Source organism: Saimiri boliviensis, chromosome 19, assembly GCF_048565385.1.
Source record: "Saimiri boliviensis isolate mSaiBol1 chromosome 19, mSaiBol1.pri, whole genome shotgun sequence".
Lineage (NCBI taxonomy): Eukaryota > Metazoa > Chordata > Mammalia > Primates > Cebidae > Saimiri > Saimiri boliviensis.
Window position 1 is genome coordinate 23,351,911 of NC_133467.1, and position 15,735 is coordinate 23,367,645.

General features: G+C 35.0%; 1 protein-coding gene across 1 annotated transcript in view; it reads left to right on the top strand.

Moving 5' to 3' along the window:
- Positions 1-15,735, top strand: part of KIFAP3 (kinesin associated protein 3) — a 149,960-nt gene that overhangs the window by 90,558 nt on the left and 43,667 nt on the right. The window contains exons 13-17 of the mRNA XM_074389807.1: positions 230-342; positions 701-866; positions 1,477-1,602; positions 5,360-5,458; positions 9,635-9,720. Of these exons, the coding sequence (XP_074245908.1) occupies positions 230-342; positions 701-866; positions 1,477-1,602; positions 5,360-5,458; positions 9,635-9,720 (590 nt within the window). The remainder of the gene's footprint in view (positions 1-229; positions 343-700; positions 867-1,476; positions 1,603-5,359; positions 5,459-9,634; positions 9,721-15,735) is intronic.

The window sequence follows — 15,735 nt, forward strand, 5'->3', positions numbered from 1 at the left end:
TGATTGACTGGGAAGGGGCACAAGTGAACTTATTGGATGGAATGAAAATACTCTGTATGTTGATATGTGATACGTGTTGCATAGGTATATACCTTCATCTACATTAATCAAATTGTACCCTTAAGAGTTATGCATTTTACTAAGTTGCTGCAGCTTTTTTTGAGAACTAAACAAAAAAATATTAAACTTAAGTTAACCCTCATTTTATTGGGGGACGTTTCTGTTTCAGGAAATGGGCTGAAGATGCTCATGAAGAGGGCACTGAAATTTAAGGATCCATTGCTGATGAAAATGATAAGAAACATTTCTCAGCATGATGGACCAACTAAAAATTTGTTTATTGTAAGTATTATTTTGGCTTTCTAGTAAAATAGACTTGGAATTGAAATTGCTACATTTGGAAATACTTACTGGGATCTTGTCCAATATTAATTTATAATCCAAATTGCTCTTACATTATCAACTTCTTTGTTACTTTAGCACCTAGGCATCTCAACCTATGTTTCAATGTTGTTTTTGTTTTGTGATCCTTACCCTAATCCCTCCACCCTAGTACAGCCTTCTTGCCTTAAATCAGTTCACCATAGGCTTATTGATTTTTTTCTTTCAATGGGTTAAATTGTTAGATTACTGTGAGTTAAATATTAGATTAAATAAAAAATAATATTTTAACTTTATATTATAATTCTGTTTTATTCAGGATTATGTTGGGGACCTTGCAGCCCAGATCTCTAATGATGAAGAAGAGGAGTTTGTGATTGAATGTTTGGGAACTCTTGCAAACTTGACCATTCCAGACTTAGACTGGGAATTGGTTCTTAAAGAATATAAGTTAGTTCCATACCTCAAGGATAAACTAAAACCAGGTCTGTGCTAAGTATTTGACTTTTACATATTCACTAAGTTATTTCTTTCTGTTATGGACAAGGCTGCTAGAGCACTATTGTGTGACTATTGTATTATTATGTTAGGAAAAGCCATTTCTTCTTATAGCTCTCTTCTTCCAGCAAGGTGATCATTGGATTTCCTCTTATATGTATGTTCTCTTTCTCCTAAAAGTGTGTTTTCTTAATATTAGTTTGTTTTCTATTTTACCTTTCTTGTGTTCTTTTGGTAAATTCTGTCTTTTTAAAATTACCAAATGCCATTCCTCTACATATACATACAGACACACAAAGAAAGGTCTTTGAGGCGTTCAAATGAGTCTTATTTTCTTTGTCTATGTTGTCATTCAGTTGTACTCTCAAAAGCTCATTTCCACTCTTTGCTGCTTCCGTCCCCCCTCCCCCGCTATCGTAAACTATCATCAGCAAACATGAAAATTTGGAAAAAGGAAAAATTTATAGCATATCAGTGATTCATATGACTTGATTTAATAGCTTTTGGTATCCTTTCTGTGTATTTAAATTTTGATGCTATAAATGAATTTGGATCAGGATATTTCACCGAAAACTTTCTATGGTTTGACTTCACTAGGTGCTGCAGAAGATGACCTTGTTTTAGAAGTGGTTATAATGATTGGAACTGTATCCATGGATGACTCTTGTGCTGCATTGCTAGCCAAATCTGGGATAATCCCTGCACTCATTGAATTGCTAAATGGTAAATAACCTTAATTTATTTTTATGTTAATGTCTAAACAGCTTACTGATTTAAATATCTAAATATAAAATGCAGAGTCTACAATCTGTTTTTCTCATTACATTAATTGTTTTATAGCAACTTACATAATCAAGAAAAATGAATTAAATATAGCTAACTAGAATTGGGTAGAGTAGTATCAAAGATCTTTAGCTTTCAAAGGTAAGAATGTTGCTATAAAAAGTTCAGGACCAATTTTACAAAAGTACTCTCCTCACCAGCCTTGAACAACCAATACAGTAGTCACCACTTAATCAAGGAGAATACATTCCAAGACCCTCAGCAAATGCCTGAAACTGCAGATACTACCAAACCCTATAAATACTGTCTTTTTCTAAACATACCTAGGATAAAGTTTAATTTATAAATTAGGCACAGTGAGAGATTAACAACAATAATAATAAAAGAGAACAATTATAAGAATATGCTTAGCATCACTACTCTTATGCTTTGGAGCCACTGTTAAATGAAATAAGGGTTACTTGAACACAAGCATTGCAGTACTGCGCTAGTTGACCTGATAACCAAGATGGCTGCTAAGGGACTAATGGGTGGGTGGCATGCACATCCTGAATACACTGGACAAAGGGATGATTCATGTCCTGGATTGGACAGAGTGGAACGGTGGGAAATTACATCACACTATTCAGAATTGTGTACAATTTAAAACATATGAATTGTTTATTTCTGGAATTTTTCATTTAATATTTTTGGACCATGGTTGACTACAGGTGACTACAACCATGGAAAGAAAAAACACAGATAAGGAAGGACCACTGTGTTATATAACTTCTTTCTGTTGAGCTTTGTGTTGGTTTGAATTGGATCTCTTCTCTTGTGCAAATCTTGTTTTTTATAACTTGACTTCTAAGTAGGAAAGTTCATTTGGAAGCTAATTCTAAACATCATATTCCCTTCTAGATCCAGAGAGAATTGCCCTCTAAGTTCTCTGAACTTTCTTAGTTGATAAAAGTGTTCTATATATGTGCTGTCCAACACATGCAGCTGTAGAACACTTGAACTGTGACTCTTACAACTGATAACCTGAATTTTTGAATTAATTTAATTAGCTTCAGTAGTTTATGGCCTACAGTATTTGAGAGTGTAGGCCTAGGGTTTTCCCCTTGCATTTACATTGCTCTTAAGGGGCAGGACTCGTTCTTCTCCATATTGCATACAAAATTTATCTGAATCTTATTAGGGCCAATTCTCTAGGATCTTACACATTATAACTACCCAATAGTACAGAAGTGAAAAACGCTAATATGAGATGCCTGAAGAAGATACTCTCATCTCAGTTCATCTTGTACTAGGTATGATATATATGCATTTCGTATTTTATTAGACTTTTAGAATATATAATAGCATACATAAATTTTAAGTATAGCTCAATGTATTTTCAGTGTAAGCACACCCATGTTATTATCACTCACGTAAGAAAATAAAACATTGCCAATACCTTAGAAATGCCTCTTCTCCCTCCTCTCAGTCATCACCTCCTTCAAAGTGGTTAGTTTGGGGCCAGGCGCTGTGACTCACACCTGTAATCTCAGCGCTTTGGGAGGCTCAGGAGGGCAGATCCGAGGTCAAGAGATGAGACCATCCTGGCCAACATAGTGAAGCCCTGTGCCTACTGAAAATACAAAAATTAGCTGGGCATTGTGATGCACACCTTTAGTCCCAGCTACTTGGGAGGCTGAAGTGTTGAGAAACGCTTGAACCCAGGAGGCGGAGGTTGCAGTGAGCCAAGATCATGCCACTGTAGTCCAGCCTGGTGACAGAACGAGACTTCGCCTCAAAAAAAAGTGGTTAGTTTGAAACAAAAGACAGTTTCTTTTGTCACCACTAGATTAGTTTTGGTTGGTTTTGAACTTTATTATATAAGTGGAATCTAGTTTATTTTGTTCTTTCTTATACTTGTGACATTCATCTATGTTGTATATGAAAGTTTGTTCATTTTCATTGTTGTATGTAATATCTTACTATATAAATATACCACCATTTATCCTTTCTGCTACTGATGGATAGTAGTTAGGTTTTTGTAGGGAGGAGGAGGACTATTATAAATAATGCTTCTATGAACATTTTGAAACCTTTTATTTGGTGAACATATGTACTCATTTCTATCAGGTATACATGTAGGAGTAGAATGGCTGGGTCACAAAGTTTGTATGTGTTTAGCTTTAGTAAACTGTGCCAATCTGTAGTTGTCCCAGTTTTCATTCCTATCAGTAATGTAAGACACTTGCAGTTGTTCCACATCACCTTCAATACTGGGTATTGTCAGTCCTTTCAATTGTAGCCATCATACTGGTATGTCATTATGGTTTTAATTTGCATTTCCCTAATGACTAATGAAATTGAACACCTGTTTACATTTATTGATCATTTAGGGATACCTAATACAAAGATGTGCCTGTTTAAGCCTTTGGCACATTTTTCTGTTTTGAATTTTTTTAATTTAATTTGTAAGTTCCTTAATATGATTTATTTCAATAGGTCATCTAGAGATAATGCCCCATATTTGAAGTATTCCTTCTCCAAAATGTAGTGTATTTGTATTTACTTTGGTACACTCTTCTCACAGCCAGAAGTTTGCAGATCAGAAATAGTTAAACGAAAGACTAAGTAGTTGGGAGGTGAAAGTAAAGACACGTAGTTGACAGAGTGAGAATGAAGATTTTGTGGAGAACTGAAGAAAGTTGAAGCAAAATGACCTGCATCCTGAAATTGCTGTCCCACAGTGATTATAATCAAGAGAGCTTTATAAAGTGATCTGACACAGCTAGCTCAGAGTGTTTTACTATGTTTTGGTGTTCTCTGACATGAGATTATCACAGGCAGAGACTTTATAATACTCTTTTTAAGAAATATATGGATTTTCAAGATTGAAACCTTTGGTGTTAAGTGAGGGAATACTGTATACCAATATAGTAATTAATAGTGAGAAATTTAGCCCAATTTGTTTGAGGGAGTAGTACCTTGGCAAGTTAGTGAGGGAGGTCACTTGGGACAAATTGAACTTTAAGGGACCCACAATTTATTCTATACAACTGGTTTGATACTCTGTTGACCTAAAAATCTGTTTCTAAAATGTCATTGAACTTTTACCAAGAGTTGATAGCAAACTATACTATTAAATCTAATTTTACAACCATTACTTAAGGTTAGTTTCTATAAGAAATTATGCTTTTTCTACTACATATTAATCAGTGGACATCAGCTGCTATGTTAAGTTACTAATTGTATGGTATTAAACATTTATTAAGTGGCCTTTATTATGTAACTTTTTACTATTATAATTAATTAGATGGAAACTAAATTGCTTATTATTTCATGCCAATATGTAAAGTTTAATTTTGTGAACATTATTCAGCAAAAGGAAATACCTTTTTATAATAGTTCAGTTTCTACCTAAAGTTTAGAAGATATGATTTTTAAGAATTATTTTTCTCCTGTGAAGTCAACATTATAAAGACAAAATAGAACCAGGTTTATTTTACAAATTAGAATTGTTTAAAGAATTCTTATGTACAAACCATGTGGTAGTAACTATTACCATTTTACATTAGAAACATAGAAGTTAGTTTAATCCATTTCTGCTTACTTATCTCCTTATCACTTTTAGTTTTTCTCATTCTATATTATTCCCCTCAATGATTTTAAATTTGTTATATAAACATAGTATTCTTCATTTGAATTTTTTGTTTACTTACAGCTCAACAAGAAGATGATGAATTTGTATGTCAGATAATTTATGTCTTCTACCAAATGGTTTTCCACCAAGCCACAAGAGACGTCATAATCAAGGAAACACGTATCCTTTCAGTGTTTACAGTAGATAGCAATATTTTACATATTCAGAAAGGATGCATCTTTGGTTTTTTTTCTTGCAAATGTAGAAATAATGTAGAAAACACTAAGTTTTGAGATAAATTTAGAAGATAACCTATTTTCCATGGAACCTCTTGACCCCAAATCAGTATGTAGGTAGAATATAATGAGAACAATTTTATTAACTAGTCAGGTTATGATTCCTAAGAAACTTAACAAACATATCAGAACTTCCTTCTCTATTAACATACCTTAAATACCAGAGGTTCCTAGGACTATCCTTGGTTCTTTTCTAATCTTACCTTATTTACTCTATGTGGGAAAGCACATCTATTCCCATGAGTTTAGCTACCAACTATATGCTAAGTATTTAATCTTCATAACCCCTATCTTGAGCCCCAGGCATTTGTTACTAACTGCTACTTGGATATATTCCACCTACCTAAAGGAGCATAGCATGCTGTAGCCTGAAGAGCGTTTATAAATCAAATAGTCCTAATTTTAAATTGTCTTTTGCTACTTACTAAGCTGCAGGACCTTGGAAAAGTTACTTAACATACTTAGCATACAATCATGTACCTAAAAAATACCTGTAACATTAACATTAAAATTAAAAGACCTCCTACCTTATAGAATTGTTGTAAGTACTAATGGATTTAAATTGCCAATAGTTCCCAACACACAGAGGTATTTAGTACCTGGTAGTTTATCATTCTTGCATCCAGAGGGTACTCAATATTGGTAACATCCTTCCCTGATAAGCAAAACAGTCGTGCCTTCTGTATTCATTGTGAATAACAACTGTGTCATCCACACAGCCCCTTAAGCTGAAAGTTTTGGTATCTGCTCACTCTTTTACTATATGTAATTAAACTTTCATTTATTCACACATTTCTCAAGTTTTGACCATCTAAATAGATACTGGCTTATGTGTTAGACGTGTGAGAAAGTCCTTGACCAGCACTTGGGAAGGTTGAGGTGAGAGGATCACTTGAGCCCGGGTGTTTGAGACCAGTCTGGGCAGCATGGTGAGATCCCATCTCAAAAATTGGCTGGGCATGGTGGCATGTATTTGTGGTCCCAGCTACTCTGTGGCCTGAGGTGGGAGGATCGCTTGAGCCCTGGAAACTGAGGCTGCAGTGAGCTGTGATCCCGTCACTGTACTCCAGCCTGAGCAACAGAATGAGACCCCCTCTGTCTCTTAAAAACACCATCTCTACTAAAAATACAAAAAATTTAGCTGGGCATGGTGGTGTGTGCCTGTAATCCCAGCTACTCAGGAGGCTGAGGCAGGAGAATTGCCTGAACCCAGGAGGCGGAGGTTGCGGTGAGCCGAGATCACGCCATTGCACTCCAGCCTGGGCAACAAGAGCGAAACTCCGACTCAAAAAATAAAATAAAATAAAATAAAAAGACATGAACCGGCCGGGCGCGGTGGCTCAAGCCTGTAATCCCAGCACTTTGGGAGGCCGAGGCGGGTGGATCACGAGGTCGAGAGATCGAGACCATCCTGGTCAACATGGTGAAACCCCGTCTCTACTAAAAATACAAAAAATTAGCTGGGCATGGTGGCACGTGCCTGTAATCCCAGCTACTCAGGAGGCTGAGGCAGGAGAATTGCCCGAACCTGTGCGACCCGCAGAGACCCTTCCCGAAGTAATTGAGTTCGAGGAGTTGTTGAGCCGAGTCCAGGTTTATTGGGGTTTACGGGCAACTCGAGCGGGAGAGGGAAGAGCTGCACCAAATGGCTGAAGACATAGGTTTATATCGGGAAGGTGATGGAATTTAGGCGGAGGTGTTAGCTGCTGGTTGGTGGAAGGGAGAGCAGAGGAGGGTTTTCTGCGTGCCAGAAGGGGATTGGTCACCTCTTGGCGGGCTTAGGTTTGAATTTTATTGGCTGTCTTGTTTCTAGGCAGACTACTGCAACTGTCAAGGGGTGGGGGATGGGGGTTGGCTTTAGGTTTGGCGGGTTAAGGCTGAGCAGTGATTGGCCGCCCTGCGCTACCAGGCAGAGTGCAGGCGGACTCCAGGAAGTGAGGGACAAAATGGAGGACTGTGGGTTTTTTCTACCAAACAGAACCCAGGAGGCGGAGGTTGCGGTGAGCCAAGATCGCGCCATTGCACTCCAGCCTGGGTAACAAGAGCGAAACTCCGTCTCAAAAAAAAAAAAAAAAAAAAAGACATGAACCAAAAAAAAAAAAAAGAAAAAAGAAAGTCCTTGACTTCAAGGAGTTTATAGTTTTGTTGGAGAGATAGACAGGATTAATATACAAGAAATATAAAATTATAATCCAGTACAACTGGCCGGGCACAGTGGCTCATGCCTGTAATCCCAGCACTTTGGGAGGCCAAGGTGAGAGCATCACTTGAGCTCAAGTATTTGAGACCAGCCTGGGCAACATAGTGAGACCTCATCTCTACTAAAAATAAAAAGATAAAATATTAGCTGGGCATGGTGTTGCATGCCTCTAGTCCCAGCAACTCAGGAAACAAGCAGGAGTTATCACGTGAACCTGAGAAGTCAAGGCTGCAGTGAACTACGATTGTGCCACTGCATTCCAGCCTAGATGGCAGAGGGAGCCCCTATCTCAAAATATTAAAAATTCTGGAACCATATAAAGTTTCCAAGAGTCAAGTCTGTTAAATAACAAGTCTATTGTGAAAAATGTTAATGTTAATATGGGCTATCAAAATACAAATCCTGTTCTGCCTTGCCTTAACAGCTAACAGTAGAGAAAGTAATAAATATTTTTAATATGGTTTATAAACTGACTTTCCCAGAAAGATAAACTCCAAATACACTTTTAAACAATGTTAAAATAATTGGAATAAATTAATTTTTCCTTAGCTGTCTTCCGTGGAACATACTCCTTAACAGCTGCTTAATGAAAAAAAGGTTCTATGATAGTAAAATAAGTTTGAGAAACACTGAGTTAAAGTTAGCAAGTTTTCTTGTTACAGGGTCTTCTTGGAACTTTGAATATGTTTTTTTGGGTTGAGAGTCTCTGAAGGTATATTTTATGTGTAGAATTACTTAAAATTTACATGACCGTAGAAGCCACTACAGAAAATAGTTAAATGAAAATGTAGTTTTCGTAAGTAACTTCTTTGAAAGACAACCCTGTTTATAGGTCATCTCATAGGTTTTTTGTGAGGACTTATCTGTTGTGTTGATTTACTCTTTTGTTATCTTAATTTTTATATATCCAAAATGATTTTCACTTGTGTTTTTGGTTCTTTTCTGAATTATTTTATTTCCTTCGGTTTTCTAATCCTGATTTGTGTTGTGTATATATATACACACATATATATAATTACATATAGATAGTTATATATATAATTATTTTTTCATTCTTTTTATCTCTTTTGAATTTTTAAGTTGCAGCTTTCTTTTATGTGAAACTGTCGTATGCCTTCTCCTTTTGACCATGAATCTCTCTTGTTACTTTTATATGAAATTAGTTTTCCTGAATTTTTAGGAGAGCAGGATAGATTAAGAAGCATTTGTAGCTACACAACTATAGAAATTCCTCTTCATTTATGTTCATGATCCTCATGTATTCAGGAATAGGGTCTTGTATTTCCTGGAATTTACTGACTTTGTTTTCCATATCCATTTTTATCTAGATTTTTCTTTTTTTTATGTCCCTATTATCCCTGTTTTTTTAAACAAATGAAATATTAAGTATTTCTGATCATCTTGCATTAATTTTATTTCAAAATTTGGGTTAAATTTTTATTTAGCATTTAAATTTAGAAAAAATATGCCGGGCGCGGTGGCTCAAGCCTGTAATCCCAGCACTTTGGGAGGCCGAGGCGGGTGGATCACGAGGTCAAGAGATCGAGACTATCCTGGTCAACATGGTGAAACCCCGTCTCTACTAAAAATACAAAACATCAGCTGGGCATGGTGGCGTGTGCCTGTAATCCCAGCTACTCAGGAGGCTGAGGCAGGAGAATTGCCTGAACCCAGGAGGCGGAGGTTGCGGTGAGCCGAGATCGTGCCATTGCACTCCAGCCTGGGTAACAAGAGTGAAACTCTGTCTCAAAAAAAAAAAAAAAGAAAAAGAAAAGAAAAGAAAAAATATGAGATTTTTCTAATATTATTGATTAGCCACAATATCAAATGTAGTTTCTATCTTTAACCATTTTTATTCAGAGGCTCCGGCATATCTCATAGACCTGATGCATGATAAGAATAATGAAATTCGAAAGGTCTGTGATAATACATTAGATATTATAGCGGTAAGTAATTATTTTTTCTACACAAAATATAATTGACTTCATCTTGGGGGAAAAAAACATTGTAAACCTATTTCGAGCTATGCATTCAGTGTAAAACCAACTTTATATTTTGGTAAGATTTGGGATATACAGTGATATTAACTTTACTTTTTAAATATTAGTAACTTTTTAGCTTTCAACTTTTAAGTCATCAGCTCTTTAGAGACTTTATAGGTATTCAGAGTTCTGATCTTCATGTCATCTCAGAGTCACTTGTTTTTCAGATAAATTGTTGTATAGGAGTAGGGAGTTGGGAGACATTTTCTGTCAAAACATCATCAATTTTGTGGTTTGGCCATTAAATTTTTTTAATAAATCAAATGTTTTATCAGCTATTTTTTCAGTTAATTGATAGTTTTATTATATACATACAGTTGTCTTTAAGTTGCTTTGAAATGATGGGGAATACAAAAATATTAATATTATTCATAGTTTTTGAGGTTTTTTTTGTTGTTGTTTGTATGTTTTGTTTTGTTTTTTGAGACAGAGTCTCACCCTGTCACCCAGACTGGAGTGCAGTGGTGCAGTCTCAGCTCACTGCAACCTCTGCCCCCTGGGTTCAGGCGATTCTCCTGCCTCAGCCTCCTGAGTAGCTGGGACTACAGGTTCCTGCCACAATACTGGGCTAATATTTGTGTGTGTGTGTTTAGTAGAGATGGGGGTTTCACCATGTTAGCCAGGGTGGTCTCGATCTCCTGACCTTGTGATCCTCCTTCCTTGGCCTCCCAAATTGCTGGGATTACAGGCGTGAGCCACTGCGCCTGGCCAGTTTTGGAGGTTTTTAAAGGATATGTGACCCTAGAGATATGATTAAAGAGATGATCTAAGTGTTGGGTTAGAAACTTCTGGACCGTGCAGACTTTTCTCCAGCAATTTTGCTGCCTACCACAGTCTTATGCCTGGATTTGGGCCTTGTACTGGGGATGTGCCAGATACTCAATTATTTTAAGTAGTCGTTGATATATGGCATATACTGCTATGCACAGCCAGGTTGCTTTCTTTTTTGAACTGGATTTGGCTCACCTTTAGAAAGTTTATTGAATGTAGCCTATTTAGTAGTTTTAAAAATTTAACTTTAACTTTTTAAACAGATCAGAATAATATATGTATTTTTTTAATCAATTAACTTAGTTGGAAGTCCACTAAGTTGGATTTTCTGGTAGTGATTTAATCATGAAACTAGACAATCACCATTAGGAACTTTATTGTCACTTTCTCACATTTTATTTCAGAAATTCATCTTAATTTGATATCAACTGTTTTTTTGATTTGACTGTCTCATTACTGGTGTAGAACTAAATTGATACATTGACATTTTAGCTTTGATTTCTAAGTCATAATAGAGAAACTTTACATATTAAATCCTTGTTCAGCCAAGATATTTCACTATTAACTGATCACAGGACTTATCAATATAGAATATTTAATATGCCTAGAGAATAATTTCATGACTCATACTATTTTTCATTGTTGTATGTAAAATATTAGTATAAGAACAAGAAACTTCTTATAGTTCTATATGTGACTATCTTACTTGAAGCAATGAGGAAAGGAGAGAGTTGACAGTCTGTTATGCATTACATTTAACATACTTTTTATCTACCTTCTGTCTAGGAAAGGTAGCTAGAAGATAGTAATGTTTAGATTTACATGTTAAGTGTATGTGGTTTAGAATGTAAGATGATAGTTCCAAAAGGTCAATTCAGCATTCATCTAAAAATATTTTGTATAAAATACAAATGTATTTATTATAAAATCAAAATTTTATTTCAAATAATTTCCAAACTCTGGGCTCAAGTCTCTTATCTTAAACTGGAGTCACCCCAACCCGGTGTCTCTTTTCTCTTTTAGATACTGTCTTAGCTCTCGTTTCCAGAACCAAAGTTTCCAAACAGTTGTCTATATTTTACTTCCTTGACTTCTGCACTTTAAACCTATGAAAATTCTGGTTTCTACCTCCATTGCTGCACTGAATTGGTGCTCACTAAAAAGACCATCAAGGGAGAATGCAGAGTCTTTAGTTAGCATTAGTAATGCTAACTAAATAACAAACTTTTTAAATTATTAGAAACCTGCTTAGGAGAGGAGTGGATGATCTCTTAAAACTCTTTTTACCTCTAGATAATGATTTCCTAGTATTTTCAGCATGACTGTATTCTATAATAATAAAAAAATATATAAATAGACAGGATGGAAATATTTGTAGCTCAAAGCAATTTATCTGTAAGAAAACAAACTTGCTTGCCACTGAAGACAGTGCGGAATAACACTCAAGAAAAATTAGATGCCTCGCAAGTCTTGGGGAAATATACTTTCTGCAGTAGAACTTGTCCCCCAAATTATGCAAATATTATACTAGCGATGATATGTTTAATGTAGTTGGGCCCAAGCCCTCAACTGATGAATTGAAACAGATGTGTGGTGGTAGTACTCTGGGTACCAAGGAGGATTACATAACTTGTTTACATGATGCAGTCTCTGTGGCCTCATCAGCACATTGTCACCTGTTTGATTATGTTACTTGTAGCTTGGGAAGCAGGGAATGGTGTAGATGCAAAGAGGAGCAGGGAGGCAAGGAGAGAGAAACCTATAGCTAGTTGGTCTTCCAAGGGAATTATAAATCTGTTGACCATTGCCTTTTTCTCTTCCATGCCTTGGGAATCATGAAAGGAAGAATATTTTACCTACACCTCCAATCTAGAGAGCTTCTAAAAACTTAGTTAGATTTGTATCTTTCAGTACATCCTCAACTCTGTGTGAAGTATTTGAGAACCTCAGAAATCCTCCTCTGATATTTCTGGTTTGTCAGATATTTAATACATGTTTATTAAGCACCTATTCCTTGCCAAACACTAAGAAAGACACTGAAAATACAAAACTCAACAATATATGTTCCTTGAATATAAAAATTTACAATCTAGACTCCAGAGAACACCAAGATGCTATTCTGTAACCATGTGAACTGCCGTTCCAGAAGCAGTACTACTACATGGCCTATCACTTGATTATTTATACTAATGACACACTATTATCTACAGGGTGTTAACAGGAAAAGGGATATAACCAGGTTCTCTGGTGAAAGACTGATAACTGTCATCATTCTAGCTACTGTGTGATTTAGTAGTGACATAGGCTTGTGTCACTGAGATTTTGAATGGTACTTCTTCCTTTTTTGTTAACTCTTAATTATAATCATGGGCAGATTGTTTTTATTTTAATAATCTGGAATTAATGGCAAGCTCTAATATTCTAAACTTGGAAAAGTAGGTGCTGTCTTCATTCTAGACAGACAAAATTGTACTTAATAAGGCTGGTTTATTAAAATGAAAGAAACCAATATAGCTTTAAATGTAGCTTCTACATCACCCATTATTATGGTCTCTGCAAAGATAACCAAGGAAGCCTGTGTCAGAGAGAAAATGAGGGTTTATTACTAATCTTGCCAGTAAGGGAGAGCACTTTAAAAAGTATCTCACAACATCTTGAAAAGTTACAGAGAAGGTTTCACAGGGTTAGGGTTAGCATTAGAACTCAAGCTTTCTCAAGCATGGGTAAATGCTGGTCACTTTTAATTGGCATGCAAGTTGGATGTGGGCACAGGGTAGTGATTTTCAAGTGAATTGTTGGCAGAAATTTCTAAAATCTTCTCTTTCCAGACCAAGTAGAACTGGTTCTTGTTTGTTTTGCAGTCTTGGTAAATTTTTTTATTTCTGAGTGTAAGTTTGATTTTTATTTCTTAATCCCATAGAATCTAATTGGGTTTAATGAGATAAATTTAGTTAGCCCTTTTTTATAGTTCATTTTAATATTACATAAACCAAAAGGCAGAAATTTAGGATATTTTTCCAACTTGTTAGAATTTAAGTATATACACACATAATTTTATACGTAAATGTGTTTTTCCTACCTGTTATGCATGTGACTTTATTTTTTTTAATTGACAACAGTTGGACTTAGGCATAGTATGAAAGAAAAAAATTATGATTTCTTATATAAATTTTATGTAGTTATTTCTTTTACTTTATGGTCAAGACGAAAGGTCAACACTTGGGGCAGTCTTATTGAGAAACAGCATGTGCATAAAAATCAGCAACTATTATATATGTTAAATTATGTATATTTTATCTATATTATTGGGAGAAATATTTTCTAAGATATAAAAAGTGTCTTGTTCGCAGCTACCATCGTAACTTTAATGAGCAACTAAATTACTCCAGACTTGCTTTAATTTAGTATGAAAAATTATATTAAATAAACCATGTTACAGTCTCAATTAGGGAGCTGCCACATTAAAGGAGGAAGGAAAATCTGTTTTTCATCAGTTATGTTAGAACACAAAGCAGATCTATGTAGCTCTGTGTTATCCTATACTGTGTTAATCAGATACAAGGTGTGACGGAAGCCAGTGACAAAGAGTTTTCCTGATAGTAAACAGGCTCTGAAAATAGGCTAGTTAAGGCTTCATAATGTTTCGGTGGTTAACTAGTAAACAAAATGATGTAGGACTTCAAAAAGGATGGCACATTCCATGTAAAACCAAACCATAAGTCTTTCATGACACTTTAGAATTTATGGATACTGAGTGCTTAAAATCACAATGTCAGGAGCTGAGAAGAGAAGGAAATAAACAAAGCATGTTTTTCTTTAAATACACAACAAACTCGAATTTTAATTGGCATGCAAGTTCGATGTGGCACTCAAGTCTCAAAGCCAGGACACCAGGGTGCACTCTCTGTGAAAAAAAGTATTTCAAAAATAAAACACTATATTCCTAGAGTATTTTCACAGAGGCTTGATGGGTTTTGATGACATACCTTGGCTGTGATTCAGCTGTGACATCCCTGAATTCTCATAATTATTTTTTGGTATGGGTCACAGAGTAGTGATTTTCAACAGCCATAAGCTTAAATATTTGATTTTCAAGAAACCTTTTCAGAAACATAAAGATAAATGGTCAGCATTATATAGCAAAACAATGCTATCTCATTTAATTCTAACTAATGTTTACTACTAAAGAAAAAAGAAAAGTAAAAATATTTTAATGAATATTGTTTTCCTTATGGCATATTTTATTCTAAGATGCTTTATTTGGTAAACAGTTGAAAACCTGAGCAACATTATCACAAACTAGAGCAAACTTCTATGGCACAAGTACAATATCTTAATAATGTTTCATACCTAGCCTGTAAATTTTTTAAACATGTATTAAATATTTTCTGAAGTTATCCATTAATATTGGAGTTAAGAAAGTCATTGAAAACTGGTGGGATATAGTAGTTATTGTGGTTCTATCTTGCTAAAGTTTTTATAGGTATTTTTCCTGTAATTTTCAATTTCCAATAATGAAAGTGTTACTTTTATAATCATGAAACTCCGAATGTTATTTCAAAGTTATGTTATGACTCTTTAAGACTTTAAATGGAAAAACTTTTAGGGCTTTTTGATAAGGTTAAGCCAAGGTGGTTTTTTTTGTGTGTGTGGTTTTTTTTGCCTTTTTCTGTTTATGATGTATAACAAAGAATCATACAAACATATTTAATTTCAAGGCCACCTCTTATTAAAACTCTGCCTGCCAATGTAGTAGATTCATCATAGTACGATTCTGGAATCATTGTTGGATCTTTTGCAAGATACAATTTTCTATACCTTAAATACACAGTTGGTGTAGAATAACATTCTATGTCATATTTCCTGAGAGAAGAGCTGTTTTGCTTCTTTTTAGAGCTGAGAAAATAACCATAGTGTTTTTATGGTGATCCTGTAAACAATAATGCATGTTAATTAGTAAGTTAGTCATAGAAATTAAACCTATTAGTTCATAGTACAAAATGCTTAAAAGTTAGAATAAAATTATTTTAAGTAAGAAAATGACAGTGCAATCTGTATCATTGCTACCATACTTTTTAGGCTTATAATGTTAAGAGATGAAGTTCTATACAATAATTCAGTCAAAAACTGATAAAAGAGAGAAGGTGA